The 19,155-nt window shown below is 30.8% G+C and overlaps 3 protein-coding genes across 8 annotated transcripts; 1 reads left to right on the top strand and 2 right to left on the bottom strand.

Annotated features, from left to right (window-relative positions):
• The first annotated feature begins 2,368 nt into the window (after positions 1-2,368).
• On the top strand, positions 2,369-4,445 carry LOC107933897 (protein SRG1-like). The gene is given in 5 exon segments (XM_041074469.1): positions 2,369-2,789; positions 3,064-3,311; positions 3,732-3,995; positions 3,997-4,054; positions 4,163-4,445. Coding segments are annotated over 5 exon segments (1,074 nt in total). The 5' UTR covers positions 2,369-2,537; the 3' UTR covers positions 4,415-4,445.
• Positions 3,358-7,745, bottom strand: LOC107933932 (tyrosine--tRNA ligase, chloroplastic/mitochondrial). 6 transcript variants are annotated; one of them, XR_001693749.2, is made up of 5 exons: positions 7,606-7,745; positions 5,871-7,455; positions 5,079-5,727; positions 4,184-4,307; positions 3,358-3,972 (listed from the first exon to the last, which is right to left on the bottom strand). XR_001693749.2 is itself a non-coding variant. In XM_016866250.2 (2 exons), the coding sequence occupies exon 2, from the start codon at positions 7,443-7,445 to the stop codon at positions 5,970-5,972; it is 1,476 nt and encodes a 491-aa protein (XP_016721739.1). In that variant the 5' UTR covers positions 7,446-7,455; positions 7,606-7,745; the 3' UTR covers positions 5,859-5,969. The 6 variants fall into 6 exon arrangements, 1 of the variants encoding a protein (XP_016721739.1); XR_001693748.2 differs by having other exon boundaries at positions 3,358-4,307; positions 5,079-5,571; positions 5,662-5,727; XR_005899479.1 differs by having other exon boundaries at positions 5,079-5,571.
• A 641-nt stretch (positions 7,746-8,386) lies between these two features.
• LOC107933929 (mitogen-activated protein kinase 19) lies at positions 8,387-14,000 on the bottom strand. The gene is made up of 10 exons (XM_016866245.2): positions 13,537-14,000; positions 11,512-11,920; positions 11,143-11,270; positions 10,998-11,057; positions 10,271-10,420; positions 9,984-10,139; positions 9,611-9,822; positions 9,406-9,507; positions 9,086-9,234; positions 8,387-8,969 (listed from the first exon to the last, which is right to left on the bottom strand). The coding sequence occupies exons 1-10, from the start codon at positions 13,558-13,560 to the stop codon at positions 8,575-8,577; spliced, it is 1,785 nt and encodes a 594-aa protein (XP_016721734.2). The 5' UTR covers positions 13,561-14,000; the 3' UTR covers positions 8,387-8,574.
• Positions 14,001-19,155: the final 5,155 nt, after the last annotated feature.

Here is a 19,155-nt window from a genome sequence, read left to right as displayed (position 1 = left end):
AAAAAGTATAGAAACAACTTAAATGTTATTAAAAGTTTTAGAAAAAATATATTAAATTTATTAAATTTATTCAAATACTATATAAAATATAAAAATTTAAAATTACTACACATTTTTGTTTTCTCTCATACATTGTCTTACATCATACATCATCCCATCCTTGTCAACTTCCTCACATAATCTATCATCAACTAAAATATTTACCTAGAGGTGTTTATGGAAAGAGTTGAGGTTAGGCCTAATTTTAAAAAAAATTGGGCTCAAGCCCAACTAGACCTAGCTCTCCAAAATGATTTCGTTTCACTGTTTTAGAATTAATAAAAATATTTTTATTTAAATTTAATTATAAAATATAAAAATATATTAATATAAACTTATTTTCTATACATTTTTAATTGTTGTAAATCGGATCGATCCATGAGCACCTTTACCCAACATTCACCTTAAGCCATCAAGCACTGAATTCTTCGCCACTCAAACCTCTCACTCAACACCCCATACAAGTTTGATCATTACACTTCAATTTCACATTTCCTTATCACCAAAACAAAAGACTCCAGACCAACAAAATAACAAATTTTTTCTATAATTTTTAAAACCTTTTATTTTATAAACTTCTATTTATTTTTAATAATTTTCTCTAAACTATTTGCAGTTTTTCTAATTTTTAATAATTTAAAAAAAATTATACTATTTTTACAATAATTTATAATATTTAATGATGTTTCTATAATTTTTCTAAAAAATTTATAACTATATTTTAGTAAAAGCTTTTATAAAATATTAAAAAATTCTCTATATTTTTAAATAATTTTTTATAATTTTTAATAAGTTTTTTTGAATTTTTTAATTCATGTTTAAAAATATAGATTTTGTTTTAGAATTTTAATAATTCTTTTACTTACACAATCAATTAAGCCATCGTAAATTAAACCTTCATAAAATAAAATAAAAAATATCAATTAAGCATTCCATGTCATCATTTTTTCATGACAAATTGCCACATTAGCATTTTTACCATATGTTAATATTGACGGTCGTCAAGAGCTTTAACAGAAAGATAAATTTAAAGGACTTAAATGAATATTAATCATAATTCAAAGAGCTTAAATAAGTGCACTTTTCAACGGAAAACTTAAATTCATTTTAATTTTTTTTCAAATTACTTATTTTACATTTTAACGTATCCAAAATTGTCAGAACACTGCAAATTGATTATTTAGTTTTTTTTTTCCTCTAACCAGCATGGGAATTTGAGCAAAAATCAACAATTACTTTTTATATATATGTAGTCACTTACCATGGCCTTATTATCAATAAGATCGTAACTCTACATGCACTTTTTAAGTGACCCCAAATTGCGTTTTAAGGGTATAAGATAGTTGCAAATACATTAAAAAAATTCTCCAAACATTACATATATGTTAACAACCAACTGGGTTTGGACTAGAATTTGTGTTGTATAACCCTCACTTTTTTTACATATAATAATAAGGGTAGGGATGGAGTAACATGATTTGAATTCTTGTTAAATTGGTACTTATAAGAATTTTAATCACTATTTCATATAAATCAAGACTATATAACTCTCACTTTGAAAATTAAGATATCTCTCACTTCAAAAATCAATTATTCGTCTAATTTAATAAGCACGGTTTATTCAAACAAAACTAAAAGAAAATATATTTTAATTTGAGTTGGTTTCACCTCATAAAATTACTATTTCAATAATAAGACAATTATTTTTATTTAAAATTTATAAAGATATTTAAATATTAATATAATTATTGATATAATGTTAAAGTTATGGTAATTTATGGCGGTTCACTAGATGGGTGGAGAGGCATAATTGATCACAAATTATTGAAATTTAGATTCTCAAGAAAGTTGGAGTGTAAGAGAAACAAAAATGATAGTTGAGAGTGCAAATGTAGAGAGAGAGATACCAAAATCCTATTTCTTGGCTTTTTTGAGCCTTAAAAGTGGTACATTTATTCCTTCAATAAATGTTACATATTGTGATGGTATTAATTTCATACTTTCTAGAATTCAATCGACTTATGAATGTTTTGTGCTCCGAAATATAAATTAACTTGTTAAGACAATGGATGAATATAATGTAGGAGTATTTTATTTATGTCAAAAGTGATCTCCTTGATGTATGTTTGAGAGTTCATAGGCTCGTATAGGCTTATCACGAAGTGTAGATATAGATTAATGTAATTTGACCCAAAAGAGCTGGAGAATTTGTTTCTATTTAAGATCCTAAATAAGAAGCTTTAAGCTCTAACTGTTGGAAGGTTTATAAAAATGTGAAAATGGTATAATCATATGCAATTCAATCCGAAAAGAAGAAAACATTTCAAAGTTTATTTATTTATTCAATTTGGGACGGCCAAACGCCGTGCCAACAATCAACCCACAAAAATCCAGCATGGATTAGGTAGGAACTACCCCCCCCCCCCCACACAAAAAAAAAAAAAACTTTGTTTATATTTAATTTCCGGAATTCGCTGTTCCAAAACCTGAAGTTAAACATGGAATCTGAAGCATCCAATGTTGGAAGTTCTCTGCTGGTGCCTAGTGTTCAAGAGCTCGCTAAACAACCCTTATCCGGCATTCCCAACAGGTATCTCCGCCCTGAACTTGAACAAGATGTGGTTGCCGACGGCGGTGGTCCGGTGTTAGAAATCCCGGTTATTGATATGCAGAAATTGGTCTCTGAAGAACCAATGAATTCCGAACTCGATAAGCTCGATTTTGCTTGTAAAGAATGGGGTTTCTTCCAGGTAAAAATGTAATAATAATTCAAAGTACTTCTTGATAAACTCCATACTCTCTCTTTTAAGACTACGTACAGTTTGATTGTAAACTCAACCTTGCCATTGATCCTTTATATCAGCTTTTATTTTTTTTAAGTAAACTTCAGAAATGATCCTTTATGAATAGAAAATGTTCAATTTAGTATCTAAACATTAAACAATGTTGTACTTAGAAGTATGGATCTGTTTGCAAATATGCCGCATTTTATTATCACAATTTATTTGTTGAATTCATCTGCAGCTCGTGAACCATGGAGTGAGCTTAACTTTGTTGGAGAAAGTAAATACCCAGATTCAGGACTTCTTCAACCTCCCAAAGGAAGAGAAGAACAGATTTTGGCAGTATCCAGGACAAGTTGAAGGATTTGGGCAAAGTTTTGTCGTGTCTGAAGATCAAAAGCTTGATTGGGCTGGCATCTTTTACATGCTCACTCTTCCACTCCATCTTAGAAAGCCTCACTTGTTCCACAACCTCCCTCTTCCTTTGAGGTAAACCCGGTAACTTTGAACACGAGAGATACGTGATACCAGAAACTAACTAAAATGTAACACGATATGAATACACAATCATGAACTATTAACGTATTAAAATAATTTTTGGCCCTGAACTTAACACCTATACATTACTTTTTCTTTTCTTTTTTTTCCATTTTGATCTTTGAACTTAGAAAAATGACATGACACATCAACACCTGAAAAAGTAGACTAAATGACGAGGCACGATCTTAAAATGCTACGTTATCAAACTTTTTACATTTTTTAAGTTTGAGAAACAATAAAGACCTAGGTGTCAAATTCGAATACTAAAGTAAACTACAAAAAGTACAAGTGCCAAAATGAACCTAATTACCAAGTTGAGGGGGGCGAAAATTGCATTAACCCTAATTTTTTTTAATGCTTTTGATGTAGAGATACATTGGAGTCTTACTCATCTGAGTTAAACAATCTCTTCAAGGCTATCCTTGCAAAGATAGTAGAAGCTCTTAGTATGAAAACTGAGGAAATGGAGGAGTTTATTGGAGAGGGAAGGCAATCAATTAGGGTGAACCATTACCCACCTTGTCCTTTACCCGAGCAGGTCGTCGGCCTCACCCCTCATTCCGATGCTTCCATCATAACTATTTTGCTTCAGCTCAATGAAGTGGAAGGTCTACAAATAAGGAAAGATGGGAAGTGTTCCTGTTAAACCCCTTCCGAATGCCTTCATCGTAAACATCGGAGACCTTTTGGAGGTGATAATTATGACGTAATGTTTGGAAACGTGTTACAAACCAGGTCTAGAATAAGTTCCTGTTCATCTGTGTGTGTATGTGATGCTCATGCGAACTCTTGTATGGCAGATTATAACAAATGGAACATACCGTAGCATCGAACATCGTGCCACCGTGAACTCCGAAAGGGAAAGGCTCTCATTTGCCACATTCTGTGGCCCAAGGAATGATGGCGAAATAGGCCCTGCGCAAAGCTTGATCTCTGAACAAAGACCTGCAATGTTTAGGAGAGTGGAAGTCAAAGAATACTACAAAGGCCTAATTGCTCGTAAGCTTCAGGGAAAATCATATCTTGATTTCATGAGAATACAACATAATTAAGAACGAAATCAGTTGATTTTCTAGTAGATATAATGCAACAATTGAAGGAAAACGATCCTAAATATTATGGATCTAAGTCTTTAGAATAAAACTGCATACATATATAAGCATGTATGTATATGCTATCATTGAACCTTATAGAAACCCAAAGCAAGTATACTTGCATAAACTTGCAAATATATAAATCATCTTTTCTTTTTGGTAAAAAAAAAAAAATCCGTGACCCGGAAATAAGGCAAATGTTTTAGAAGCTGAGATTCAAACTAGAAACCTGTCACATATCAACTCTTAAAGGTGAATACATGAACCAACAGCGCTAAGCCACCCTAGGTTCGAAACTATCTTCTAAGCAAGAATACACCATGAATTAGATGCAAACTTAAAAGATTTCTGGAATTTGCTACCAATGCACAGCTACAATATTTGAGGGAAACTTTCCTAAAAAATTGTGAATCCTAGGGTGAAAATAAATCTGAATGACACTTCTAAAGTATTTTAAATATGTAGATAGACCTACGTGCTCACGGTCAATGCATTTACATTTTATTAGTAGAAGTTGAATTACGATGATATGCACATTTCATACACACTTTCCAGTGAAGATGATAATAAAAGCAAATAATAACATAAAGAACTTGCACAAATTGAGATGGTCAAGCGCTACCATTGTAAAAGTTCGGGCAACCTTTCCCACTTGAGATATAACAAACTGAGTAGCATGCCACCATTAAAGCTGAGCTCAAGCCGAAGATAGTCCAAAACCATTTCTGGAAACTAGTAGCTTTATAGTCCAAAACCATTTCTGGAAACTAGTAGCTTTATGGGTTACCTTAAATCCATTGTCTTCAAAAATGCTCCAAAAGCATTAGATAAAGCAAAAGGCATAGATCATCTATGAGGATCAGCAACCTGCATAAAAACCCAATTCGGAAAAACAAACGCGTTGCTCGAGTTTCCAGGCATGTCCATGAGGTAACGAGGTTTATGACTGACCCTTAACTTCCAGAATTTAATCACAAACAGCCTGCCAAAGGCATAAATTTTAAATTCAAGCATGAGTTGATCCATGAACAAAGATATCACCATTTCCCTAAGCTTCCTGCTTTAGATGTTAGCCTCAAAGGTTCTTTGGTATTTACATTCTTTTCAGCATTTAACTGCAATGCCAGAGGCCCCTTTCCGTTATCAAGCATTCGCACAGTATGTACACTTGAAAAGAATATGGCATTTCATGGTTTAAAACATACATGCAAGGACCACTTCACACAAGATGGACCGCCTTTCCTCGGAAAATCAAAATATGCCTTGTTCATCTATATAATTCAAAGGATATGGATTTGTAAACAAGACAAAGAAGAGAAACTATATATATATATATGAAAGAAAAATGATCATGTCTAAAGGCTAGAAATAGGAACTCTTGCAACCACTATAACAACAAACAAGAAAAAATTACCTTGATTTGTTCATATACCGTTAAATCCGAAACTTTGTTTAACATACAAGAATGTTGCAGAACAGTTTCTAATAAATAATTAGCCACTGCTACAAGCAATCAAGATATTCTTACAACCACTTTGTTCTTCTTGCCTGCAGATAAAAGAAGAACTTTGCCATCCACAATGTCTTCAGCCTCTATTCTTTTACTTTCATTATCCACTCTATTGTTGTTCAAGTAGATACCCCCTTGCTTCAAAAGACGACGTGCAGCTGATTTGCTCTCAAACAAACCAGACGAGACAGAAAGATCAACAATCGAAAGATTCAAAACTTCGGTGTAAGGCAAGGAGCAAGATGGAACATCCTCAGCAATCCCTTCAATAGTTTCCCAATCCAATTTTGTCTCGGATCCTGGTCTCAAAGCTTCAGTTGCCTTAAGAGCCTCAGTTAAACCATCTTCACCATGAACAAAACGAGTAATTTCCTCAGCAAGCTTCCGCTGAGCTGTATTCGGCACATAGCCAGGTTTTTTCATTGCACTTTCCAACTCATTTATCTCTTCCATATTCAAGAACGTAAGAATTTTGAGAAACCTCACCACATCTGCATCTGGAACAGAGAAGAAATACTGATAAAACTTATATGGAGACAACATAGACGGTGAAAGCCAAATTGCACCGTCTTCCGATTTTCCAAACTTGGTGCCATCACTCTTCAACAAAAGTGGAAATGTCAATCCATAAGCTCCTTCAGCTTGTAAAATCTTCCTTATCAACTCAGTCCCAGCAGTAATATTACCCCACTGATCACTCCCACCGATTTGTACATTCACACCTTCATTCTTAAAAAGGAATAAAAAATCATAGCCTTGCAACAACTGATAAGTAAACTCAGTATAGCTCATCCCTTGTTCAGATTCCAACCTCTTTTTAACACTCTCCTTACTCATCATACTCCCCACCCTCGCATATCGACCAACTTGTTTAAGAAAATCGAGCAACCTGACCTCTTTCCACCAATCATAATTGTTTAAAATCACAAAGTTAGAGGTTTTTTCAGAACCTAAATTTGCATTTTTACTAAGAATCTTATTTACAATCTCCATGATCCCAGCAATGTTTTTTTCCAATGATTCCAAATCAAGTTCAGGTCTTTCTTGACTTTTCCCAGAAGGGTCACCAATTCTACCAGTAGCTCCACCAATCAAGGCAACAGCTTTGTGACCACATCTTTGGAACCAAGAGAGAACAATAAGCCCCAAAAGGTTACCCAAATGTAAGCTCTCAGCAGTTGGGTCAAAACCACAATAAACTTTGAGAGGACCAGCAGTTTGGTCTGAACAAACAAACCTGAGATTTTCATTGGTTATGGATTCAAGCAATCCTCTTTCTTCAAGTATTTTAACAACATTTGGGGTGCTACCCATTTGAGATTTCGGTTCAACGGTTGGCTGAGGAGTGTTTAGGCTGCAACTTACGGAAGAAAAGCTCAAAATTTTTATGGGCCTTCTAGAAGCAGGAATAAACTTGGTTGTAGTAAAGGGTAGCAAGGATTTCCCATGGTTGAAGCAAAGGAAAGTCCTTGAAGCCATTAGCAGTGTTCTGTTTCCAATATTCAAAAAGAAAAAAAAAAGGGGGGGAAAAACAAAAGCTTTTAACTTTATGTAATTAACAATGCCAATTTTTGAATATGAAACAATGATAGCCAAAATAAATTTAAGAAAGCAAAATGAAATAAAAAGCAAGACTGACCTTGGTGACTATGGCTGTCCACTGAGTCTCAAAGCAGAGAGAATAACAGAGAAAATTTGTGGGATTCGGAAGAGAAGGATAAGCCGCCGTATGGGTTTGGATTTTGGAAGAGAATTTGGTTTTAGATGGGCTAAAGCCCAAATTTGAAGGCTTTAAAAGAAATATTTATCATGAATTTATGAATAATTTTATTTATTTCCTAATTCCCACCAAAAAAAAAATATTTTACTTGTATAGCACAAAATTGTGGTGATCATAAATAAAAATAAGATTAGGAAAAAAATTGTGCTTATGCTTGTATTTATATATTATTTATCATATCTATTATTTTTATAAATGTTTTATTTTTTCATTAGCAGTAAAATCTACATTTATACTAATATTTTTATTTTCATAAATACAAAAAAATTATGAATAAACTACATCACTAGTCACTCAATTATTAAGAAGTTTTTATATTATGTGTAAAATTTAAAGTTAAATTTAGTAAATTTAAAATCAAATTAATAAAATTCACATTTGAAAAAATCATGTTAATTAGATCATATTTCAAAATATTTTACCATTCTTCCAATATTATGTGTCAATATTGTGTCCATGCAACAAAGCCTCCAAAAGAAGTCAATATTGTGTGTGTCAATTATTTCTCTTTTTTTTTCTTTTTCTTTTCTGTAATACAAATTGAAATTTGAAAACAAAATAAAAATGATTGAACAATATTTTATAATGCTTTGTCCACCTGGGCAAAAATCTGGGTGTGAATGCTTAGTGGTACTGAGTCTCCTCCAACAACTTGAAGCAATTTATTTGATTTTTTATAGAATCCAATGATACAACCTATAATTACAAAAGGGAATAAATTAGAAGACAATGGGAAAGAGCAATCACCAAAAATGGCATTCATAAGCTCATCCCCCCTCTACAAATATTATCCCCTATCTACCCTCATCTGAGGTGCAAATATCAGTTTTAAGACAATCCGTATTGAACTGTCCCAACATTCCTGTGGGCGGCTACAGCCACCGCAGCAGCACCGACTGCACCAAACTGGGTTTGTGTGTGTAGAAGTTTTGCATCGATCGGTAATCTATCAGTTAATTGGTCAGACTTGGTTTCTGGATGGTAATAGAGGTGGTTGTTAATGTCGACTACCATTCCTGGGGCTGGTTTTGCCACCATAGTAAACTGAGGTTGTATTCCGGATTTCTCTTGATGTTTGGTGGTGGTTCGGTAGAAACAATGGGGGGAGATGTTCTGCGGAGGAAGTACTGCGTGTCTGTAAAAGATTTTAGAATCGAAACCATCTTTAGTGTTTTTCCCATTCTCGTATGGTACGACAGATCCAACGATTCTCCCTGGTTTAGCTGTACAAAACAGGAGGGTTAAGAAAAAATCCGGCATCAGCTAAATGGTGTAACAAACAGGCATGCATACCTAACGGTTCAGTAGTTTTGAGTAAAAGCATAAGAGTTGGTTGTACCTGATGGCACCCTAGGCGGTGGCCGTGCAGCAGTCTTCGGATAACCAGCAATAGTATCTGTTTCCCTTCTGGAAGCCTCATCTTTAACTCGTTGGTTCTCACACAAAACCGAAGTTGACTGCGTATTAGTGTTTGAATGAACTGTAGACCTGCAATTGAACAGAACACAAATTAAAAAAATTCCATCTCCAGAGGGGGAGAAAATTCATACATAATGAAGAAATACATTTGTCATGTTTATGCTATGTAATTATGACTCTATAATACATCAGTATGCATTTTTAGAACATGGATTGTCCAAATTCCGAAACAAGTAATACCTTGGGAGGGACACGTGCTTCCTCTCCAGAGGGAAAACTGGTGCGCTTCTACCACCGTTTTCCTCAAGGTATGCAAACTGCTTTCTGAATTGACCAATGGCACTGCAATTTATAGAACACACACACAAACACACAATATTATCATGTGGATCAAGGGCGAAAAAATACAAGCCGAGAAGCATTAAAATTTTGAAAGCATTCAGACCTTGGATAGAGAAAATTGGGTCCTTCGTTTCCATTTTTATAGTCTTTGAGCAGCTGAGGATGATATTCTAGTATCTCCCGGTAAAGCAATTCTCTAATGTCCTCCTTTGTCAACCTTCGCCTCTCAAACTCAAACTCTAATTTCGAGATTGGCTGACAAGAAGGTTCCCTCTCAATTTTAGCCAAGCCTTTGAAGTAAGGATCAGCTAATGCCTGTTACATTAATACAGAAAAAGTTTCACTATGATGAACCTAAAAATCACGCAAAACTTTCAGACAAGACATAGACATGCACAAGAAAGATCCATTTACGATTGATTGGATTGAATCTGAAGGATGCCATATTCATGGCACAAAAGATAAGGAAAACACACCTCCGCAGTAGTTGGCCGGTCCTTGGGATCAAATGCTAACAGCCTCTGCAATAGCTGCACTGCTAATGGGTCTGCATTAGGGAATTTCTTTGAAAATGGAACGGGGAGTTTTTTCGACATTTCTGACAAGTATTTTCTTGCTTTGTCATTTCGAACCTGCAATTGATAAGACACAAATTTTTCTAATTCACTCTCTAGAAAGGAAAAAGGAAAATAGCCCCCAAGGTAACAAGACAGATGCACACATACATCCACACCAAAAAAAGAAAGAGAGCAAGAAGCCGTACTCCAGATATGGTTTCTGCTGAAGGTGTCCCCAAAAGATCGGTGATCAATTCTAATTGATGAACAACGCTTTTTCCAGCAAACAGGGGCTTCCCTGTCAACACCTCAGCAAAGATGCAGCCGATGCTCCAAATATCGATAGCAGGTGTATACTGCAGACAGTTAGCAACAAAAATCAAACCCTTGAAAACGTAAATTTAAAAGTCACACCCCAAGTAAAGCACTCCACAGAAACAGACAAAACCCGACACATTTACCTGAATGACAGATATTTCAACTTCCAGGAGAGTTCAAAGTCCTCCCTGAACAACAATTATTTTAATCTAGCATTACTGCTTATTAAGAAGCACTTAAGTATTCTTTATGTAATAAAAAGGTTTTGAATTGCCAATTATGGTATAGCTCAAACAAGATTAGAGTAACTCGATGAGCAAACCCCAATGTCAAACAATATATTCATAATTGAATTTTAATAAAAACACTGAAACCATACAACGAAAGTGGAAGGTTCATAAAAAATAAACAATAAAATACGACATAATCAACTCGGAAGTGAAAACTAGAAGATGCTACAAGGTCCAACCTTGACTAGTTGACTTCAAGTAGCAGATAGGCAAACAACAAATCTGTGCCAAGCTTTAGGTCCATGATACCACATATCATGCTTCCCCATGTTACTATTTACATTGGAAGAAAAGAACTAAAGGCCGTATAGGACAAATTCCATACCTTAGAAGAAAAAGATCCACACAGCTCAGGAGCCCTATACCATCGTGTAGCAACATAGTCCTGCAAGGAACAATAAATATCATATAAACATGCATGTTCACTCTTTAAGTGGAAAAGAAAAAATGAAGGGTAGAAAACTACATACCGTCCAGAAGACTGTAGTCGGGGTGTCACTGAATGCAACTCTTGCTAGCCCAAAGTCACAAATTTTAAGTTTACAATTCGCGTTTGCCAGTATATTCTTCGGTTTAAGGTCACGATGGTACACATTAGCTGTAAACCAATTTGTAGCAATCAGTGCAAGTTTGCAATTACATTAAGCTCCCGATCAAAGCTAATTTCTTATCTATTAACACATGTAAGAATATCAATGCTAGGTAATAAAAACTCAGGCAAAGAGAATTTCCTTCAAGAATTGTAAAAATAAAATGTTGATAATATATGGCTAACAACCCAAAAGCTATTGAAAAATCTATCATGACATCATAAACAGATAAGGAGCCCAATGTTTTACCTGTATGCATGTATTTCATCGCACGAAGCATTTGGTAAAGGAAAAACTGGTGGTGTTCACGTGTTAAATCATCATTAGCTTTTATGACTTGGTGAAGATCAGACTCCATGAGCTCAAAAACAACAAATATGTCTTTGAATTCCCTCTTTGATGGTGGCAACATTAATCGCTTAATTTCTACTATATCAGGATGTCTAAGAAGTCTAAGCAGCTTGACTTCTCGTAAAATCCTTATAGCATCAGATGCATGCTCAAATACATCTTGTATTTTCTTTATTGCCACTTTCTCCCCAGTATGCGTGTCAAGTGCTGCACAAACTACTCCATAGCTTCCCTTCCCAATAACTTCAAGAATCCTATACCTGTTTGCATCCCCATATTCAGTGAAAAAGTCCATCTCTTTCAGGTCCTGAAAAAATGAAAAAGAGGAAAAAAAAAATATCAGAATGGTTGGGCCATAAGTAAATTAAATATTCTTCAAGAAAAGGAAAAATAACAATGGGAAAAACAACAGAATCATGCATGGTTGAGTCCTACAGGAACTGCCATAAGTAAATTATCCACAGGTTTAAAAGTAGAGGACAAAGTAAATTATCCAGAGCAATAAATACAACATAGTTGTATAAACAACAAACAACCACAACATGCACACATTCAAAACCATACATTTAAGTAGACTTGAAGTTAGAAATCAAATTTGACCCAAAAACATGAGCATGTCACCATTTGGAACTCAGTACTGCAAAATTGATTTAAGATGTCAGAGATGTACGCAAGTCTTTACTTGGATTAACTGGATAAGATAAACCCGAAGGTGCTTGAATGAAGCCAAAAACAGCTTTAATAGCCTTTAAAGATGCAAAACTAAAAAATTTAAATATATACATCCAAAAGTCATTGCTTTGAGGAAACAGAATTAGGTTCTAGATGTTGCACTTAGCTTGGAAATTTCTATTAGTCAAAAATCAAACACAGAATCTATTGAAATCGATTCATTTATTGGAATGCTCTCCATATAACTAAAGAGGAAACCAATACCACTTTTGATAAAGAAAGCAATATAGAAAGAAATCCAAAAATATTAGTAGCCATCTTTATCATGCTATGAAAAAGTGAAAACATACATAAAGGAATCAAAAACAGTAGAAATAGAATAATCTTCATTCTTCAAGAAACATTTTCAACATTAAGCACTAGCATGATTGAAGCAACCCAGCAGATTAATGGCCACCACTTATTTTAAAGTTAATTCCATACCAAAAAAGGTAATATTTTTAAGACAAGAAATCAAATAATATGATAACAATAATCATTCAATACAAAACCTGTAAAGTGAAATATGTAGGATTGTAATTCACACCACAGATTACTAATGCCAAACATGTTTAGAACATTTTTTAAGCTTCAAGTTGATTTTAAAACCTGAAATTTAAGCACAAACCAAGCTTCATTTTTCTTCCTTCATCAATATTGATTTCTTTAATAAACAAGTGTGTGAATTAAGTTTTATATTTCCTCTATTCAGTTCCAAAAGTAATCCTCTTCAACCTCAGTGAAAATTAAAGCCAAAACTTAACAATTTCATTTTGGTTAAAAAGAATCTAACCCGAACTTCAAAATCTCAACTTATCACCTTACATGATACCTTCTAACCTTCTTTTTTTTTTTTGTTTTTTGGTTTTTTAATGATAAATTTTTAACCAAGACCCTGCCTTATCCAAATTATTTGATAAAAAAATTAATTCAAATTTTTAATAAAATATAAACAGGTTTATTAGCTTGAAATCATAGCACCTAAGCCACATCATTTTTCCTACAAGAAAACATCAATAAAGAACAACCTTGAAAGTTTTATCTTCAAACCATGTTCAAAAAAATCAAAAGGTTAAACCTTTTACAATTTGATACACAAAACCCAGATCCTATATTTCCTAAAAATCTAAACTTTGAAGTTAAAAAAAAAAGTAGTAATAAATTTTAAACAAAAAAGAAGATGATGATGATGAAGAAGAAGAAGAAACTAACCTTCTTCAACTGATTTGGCTGCATCTTTTCTTCAACCCAAGATAAAGGAAACACCAAAAAGATCTCTGCTTCCTTTTCTAGTTCTTCTTCAGTAAACAAAAAGAGACCGAGAAACAGGAAGAACAGAAAATTTCCAGGCAGCCAAACACAAGCAGACTAGAAAGAGAAAATCGACCACATTTGCCTCCCACCTGGACCTACTTGTTGTCACCAACCACGCAAGGCTAAACCTTTTGTTTTCTTCTTCAAATGGAAGCTTTAGAAGTTCCCGAATTCTGGGTCTTTTAAAAATCTATAAGATCTGGTATATACAGTAAAAAGAGAACTCAAATGGGTTTCCTTTGGATATCAAAGAAAGCGAGATGATGATGATGAGAGAAATATGAAGATCGGCGGTGAATGAAAATTATAAAATTTAAAAAAAGAAATTGTGATTCTGGTTGGTTTTTTTTTTTTCTTTATTTTATATGGAAAGAAATCGTTATATCCACTGATTTTAATATCAATTATTTTTTACCGGCTTTTTTTTACGGGTTTGCTTCTTTGTTTCATAAGACAACTTGCCAAGCTGGTTTTTCCTTTTTCTGATTTTTTTATTTTCCTTTTTTAAAATTCTAGAATTTAACATTTTAAAATTAAAAATATATTTTTGATAAAATAAAAAAAACGAATATTTCATAAATATTCTAACTCTTTCATTATCTTATTATCAAAAAAGAAATTTTTTTTAAATTCATGTGATAAAAATTAGTTAAATTTTGAATATTTTAATATTAATTAGTTTATTCTAAACCTAATATTCGTCACTACTTTATCAACTAAAAACATAATTTTTAACAAAAGAAAAAGTTAAAATTTAAAACAAAATATCTTTGTTATTTAATCCAGAATATGATTGAAACAAAGTTAAATTGGTTATGTTTATTAGTTAAATTAATTGATTGTCGAAATAAATATTAAATTAACGAAAATTAGTTTTTTTAACAATTTTTTTAAAGAAAATGTAAAATATGAAATTTAAAATAAAATAAAAAACATTTAAAACATATTTCTGAATTTACAAACTGGAAACGTGTGTAAAATATTAAAGCGTAACAATTCATTTTTTAATCGTTGACTGGTAAAGAGTCAAATAAATACAACTCTAGAAGTCAAATAGTTACTACTTAATTTTAGAGCTATAAAGGTTAATTAATTGAGTGATCTGTTTCGTAACCCTTTCTTAGAAAGTTCAAGTTCAAGTTTCAATTTTTTAAATTATAATTAGAACAAATATTTTTTATTGAAATTTTGAAGTCATAAAAAATTATATTTAAAATCTTAATTAAAATAATCTCTATCAATATCCTTCTAAACATAAAATAAATAATTTTCATCACTATTGGCTTATTCATCAGGTTAAATTAGCCGAAAATATTGCAGGGGAGGGGGTATAACTATTTAGCCCGATTACTGGCATATTTTATCAGAATAGATTAATTTTGGAGAAGGAAATGTGAAAACTTGTTTAGCTGGACGCGTCTTGTTGATTGTGTAGGAAAACGTTCCCAACAGGACGGGTTTTTAATTGCTTAGTTAGAAGTATTAATACTTTTAAAAAGGTAACCAAAAAACATTAAGAAATTGAAAGTTGAATTAAAAAACCCACCACCGTGGGTTGCCGCTTTTGCTAACCCTTCTACCATACTTGACTCCCCCATCATCAAAACTTACCAATTACAGCACCAAAATATGAAAAAGAAGGACGGTATCGATACTTCTGACTAGGCAATGAAAAACATATTCTGCTAGGCCATTTTCCTACACAGTCAAATAAAAACGCGTTTAGCTTTATTTTCTCTCTTCAAAATTGACCTATTTCAATAAATATCACAAAAATCAACTTTTTCTCTCATCGACGTTGTTAACCAATTTAACCTATTCATTGTACATAGAAAATAAAAATATAAAATAATAAATTTCATCCCTATTTGTTGTTTTTTTCTAAATTAATTTAATTCATTATAAAATTTGTACAATAAGGAGGGTAGGTGGCAGGCTTTTAGTTAATCAAACTCAATTTGAATTAGAAGAAACAAAAAAAAATGATATTAATAGTCAAACAAGCTTAGATTTTGTTCTTTATGTCCTTTTTTTTTCCGCAATAATATAATACTAAAATCAAATTAAATTCTAATTTATCACTCTGCTGATCTGATTATCAAAAATTTAGTTTTTTGCTTATCTTTAAATAGATAATCCAATTTCAAAAAAACCATAATATATTTTTATAGGAATCAACTTACAATGTATAAAAATTAAAGTAAGTTTACATACTTTCATAACTATTTATATATTAATATTTTGATGATTCAACAGTTAAATTTATCAATATAATTGTACTTGTCATACATATAAATTTTTAAATCAATCTGATATCTTTGTCATATTGATTTAAAATACTCTATATATTAATATATATTCAACGGTTGAATTTTTTTAGTAAAACAAATAGTTAGTTAAAAGTTTTAAATTTATATCAAATTTGTCATTTATAATCTACATGAATATACCATGAAATATAACGGTTAGGTCATTAAAATATTAATCATATAAATAATTACAAAAGTATGTAAAACTACTTTGATTTTCACATCCTATTTTCATTGGTCAATTTATGGAAAATAAAACTTTAAATCTATAGAAAAAGTTAAATTATGTGATCCGTGTTTGTGGTAAACTTTAGATTTAACCATTATACTTAAAAAAAAGTTAAAAAATTAAATCTTGTAATTTTTTTCTTTTAAAAAATAATTAGTTTATATTATTCATTAAAATATTTTAACTTGACATGTTTTATTTTCACTGATCATATGTCATAACCTCATGTTGATAAAATTTGACGTAAAAACTAATCATTTTAAATTTTTTAAAAAAATTAGAAAAACAATTTATTTATTTTAAGTAGTGTGACTATTTTTTTAATCAAAATATAAAAAACCGACAGTATATATTTTTTGGGGGCCAACCGACAGTATGCTTAAACCAAACCAAAATAAAATAAAATAATTAAAACATTGGAAGGAACAGGTGAGATTTAGGCCACTAATTAAAGAACAATAAATATGGATGGAATGTCATGATCCTTAACGGTAGGATTGTATCTTTCAAAGTGTTTCATGGTCAATCGCCTTCTACCAATCAAATTCACTACAGCTTTAGGAAACTCCATGGAGGTTCAAGAACATCCTTCGATCTTATTATTTTGTATATTAGATTATGTCAGATGACGAGTGTGGAAAAATTATGTCAAAAATATATTAATATGGTACAAGTTTCTAATATATTTCCTGATGCAAATAGTGTATGAGAGCTAATAGTGTCGGAAATTTTTTTTTTGAGAAATTAGAATTAAATTATATATTTTTATGATAATACAAATATAATTTTTATTATTTTAATGGTTTATATTTTTATAATTTTTAAAAAATTAAATTAAAATTTTATTTTTTTAGAAATTAAAATATAGTTTTTATCATTATTAATTTAAAACTTTATAAATTATAAAATATTTAAATTAAAAAATTATAATTTTAGGAGAGTTATGATCTCTTAGTGGCTTTAAGATTGATGAGAGTAAATGGTTTGGATAAGTTAAAAGGGATCAAAAAGATAAAAAAAAAAACCAATAATAACATTTACCTATGCAAATTTTTTTTGTTTTGCATGTGATTAGGGGTGAGTATTTAATCGAGTCGAATCGAGTTAAAAATTTTTGAGTTAGTCGAGTTGATAAATCTTATTTTAGCAACTGAACTCAATTTGAATTTTTTTCTGAATCGAATCAAATCGAATCAAAAAAATTCGAGTCAAATTGAGTCAAGTTAACAAATCATATTATTTATACTTAATGTTATGTTTAGATGGACCGATTATTTAACTAGTAAACGAAGTATAAGATTATTTAACTACATGAACAATATAGTGATTTAGTCTTTTAACTTGATGGGTAAACATTTATCAAAACGACGTAGTTTTGCCTTTTAACTTAATTATTTTAAATTTTAACTTTTAAAAAAAATTAAATATTTATCAAAACGACGTAGTTTTATCTTTTCTTATTCGGATTTTTGGATAACTCGAATTATGTAATTCATATTCGAGTTAAATCGAAAATTTTAATTTTTTATTTGAGTTAATCCGAATAACTTGATTAACTCAAATAAATCGAACTATTTAATTCAAAATTTAAATTTTTTATTGAGTTTTTCGAATCGAATCGGATTTTACTCACCCTAATAATCTGCGAGTTTTCTTAAATTTTTTTATATTCTATTTTTGTTAATATTCAAATCTCAAACTTATAAAATTAAAAACTTATAAGGTTTCGAGAAATATTGGTTATTTTTGTTGAGAAATTAAAAAAACAATAAAGAAAATATGTTTTGTCGAAAATTTTAAAAATAAAAAACAAATAACAGTTGTTTTCATGCTTTGCAGAAATTAGAAAAGTTGAAAAATGGATTAAATTTAATTTGTGAATTGTTTTGAATAATTTTTAAATATCTAGATCATGCTTCAAATTCATATAAATTATTTTATTTTATTTTTTATGTAATTTCTATTATAAAAATAAATATTAAACGTGGTTTTATATTTTTAATATTTGTTAATTAATTGAATTTTAGTATGGTTGGTATTGATATTATTGTTATTGTAAGAGGTCATGATATACAAATTAATTGTATTCGAAAGTACTATTCTAAAAATATATATTAAAATGGGTTCCAACTTTTACAAATTTATATATTAACCCACTTGTTTATTTTTTTCCCTTTTTAGTTTCATCATGAATTTCTTTTCTTAAAAAGAAGTGGGATTATTATTATTATTATTATTTTCTTTTCATACATTATTATAAAATTGTTGATGAAAGGTCACATATCATATCAAACAATATATGCATTAACATTGGAAACTTTCCGTAAAATTGAGGATCCAAAATTGTCTTGCCCCCACCAAATTGTGCTGTCTTTTTCCATCGATAAGTTGATCCAAATATTGAATTGCTAAAAATCAAACCATATAAATTCTATTAAATGATCGAGATACGATCATATATATATATATATGAGATATAAAAATATTTTAAAATTATATAATATAAATATTTAATGTATTAAAACTTATATAAATATAATTATAATCAAATGATAATTTATAATATAATATAAATATGTAAATAATATTATCAAGGAGAAGAGAAGGGTAATAAGATAAATTAATTATATAATCTCTTCAAATTACACATTAACTCCTTAAAATTTTTTTATTATTGTTTTTTAACCCCTTAAAATATATCTGTTGTGCAAATAATAAATTGTTAAGAAATGTAGGGTAACCAGTCCAAGAGCTTGTCTCATCCCCTGTAATTGTACCCACACATAGAAAGCTTTTTATGCTCCACACAATCAAACAAACAAATAAATGTTGATTTTATATGGTTTTGTTTTTTTCATAAAAGAATTAATATTTTCTTTTTCTTTCTAAAGGAATGGAAATAAAAGCTAAGTAAAGCATTAAAAGGGTCTAAGCTGTCCTAGTCATTCAACATCTTTAAGGCAAAGCAGTCCTTTTTCC

The sequence above is a fragment of the Gossypium hirsutum genome, chromosome A01 (genome assembly GCF_007990345.1).
Source record: "Gossypium hirsutum isolate 1008001.06 chromosome A01, Gossypium_hirsutum_v2.1, whole genome shotgun sequence".
NCBI classification, from domain to species: domain Eukaryota; kingdom Viridiplantae; phylum Streptophyta; class Magnoliopsida; order Malvales; family Malvaceae; genus Gossypium; species Gossypium hirsutum.
The sequence above is the reverse complement of the archived record's forward strand: the minus strand, read 5'-3'. Positions and strand labels throughout refer to the sequence as shown.